The 1087-nt window shown below is 41.2% G+C and overlaps 1 protein-coding gene across 1 annotated transcript in view; it reads left to right on the forward strand.

Annotated features, from left to right (window-relative positions):
- The window catches only part of LOC101849292, a gene marked incomplete at its 5' end in the record, with an annotated part of 46045 nt that overhangs the window by 10816 nt on the left and 34142 nt on the right, over window positions 1–1087 (forward strand). The window contains 2 exon segments of the mRNA XM_035970165.1: window positions 344–485; window positions 869–976. Of these exon segments, the coding sequence (XP_035826058.1) occupies window positions 344–485; window positions 869–976 (250 nt within the window).

Raw genomic sequence — 1087 nt, forward strand, 5'->3', positions numbered from 1 at the left:
ATATATATTTCTGGTATCTGTACAAAAGATATAATGTGCATTGTAATAGAATTGGAGAAAAAAAAAGAAAGGTGTGCATATATGATGAAGAGTACATGAAATTTGTATTCGTATGAACTGATGTGCTATTGTATATTGTGAAGGAGAGAAAATGATTGATGAATGTCATTACTGTTTCTGATGTTGTCAGCATTAGATTGGCTGTCTTTTTACTGTTTGTAAAAGTTTTTAGATTTGATCTATTAATGCCAATTATAGGGCGGGACTTTTACACCCAAACTCTCACATTTTATTGTTAGTTGTTTTTTTTTACGCATGAATAAGATAATTTTTCTTCCTGCAGGTTTTTGATTGGCCGTGAGAAGGACCCGAGCAAGAGTGAGGTTGCTCGGTTAATTCAGCAGTCTTTGGAGCAGGACAGACGCAGGGAGGAGATGAGGGAGCGGGAGCAGCAGAGGCTCAAACAGCTGGAGGACAGTTTTGAGGTACCTGAGTGGGGTTTGTTTTTGAGGAGAATTTTGAGGAACGTGAGTGGGGTTTGTTTTTGAGGAGAGTTTCGAGGAACTTTGTGGTGTTAGTTTTTTACAAGATTTTTGAGGTACTCAATGAAATTAGAGTTTGAGGAGAGTTTTGAGGTAGTGAGTGGTGTTAGGTCTTGAGGTATTTACTAGTATTTAGTTTTTTAGTTTTGAAGTACTCGGTGGTTATAGTTTGGAGAGTTTGTAAGTGATCAGTTGAGTATGTTTTCTGGGAGGGTTTTGGTGTATTTATGGAGTACTTTTTGGGAGTTTTGATTTCCAAGTGCTGTAAACCTCTGTGACTAAAGCTGAAAAAATAACCGAACAAGCCTTTTTTTTTCCTTCCCCAGCCAAAGGATGAGGTGTTGGAGCGGCATGTGCACATGCACCAGCAGAATGCCGTGTCAGGTGGGGCGGACGCTTCGGGGGGCGGTGCCGCTAAGGAGGAGCAGGACAAGGTCAGAATCTCAAACATGCACATGCACGCACACACGCATACACAATGCATGCATGCACACTCACTCACACACACACACACACACACACACACACACACACACACACACACA

Source organism: Aplysia californica, unplaced genomic scaffold (genome assembly GCF_000002075.1).
Source record: "Aplysia californica isolate F4 #8 unplaced genomic scaffold, AplCal3.0 scaffold00229, whole genome shotgun sequence".
NCBI classification, from domain to species: domain Eukaryota; kingdom Metazoa; phylum Mollusca; class Gastropoda; order Aplysiida; family Aplysiidae; genus Aplysia; species Aplysia californica.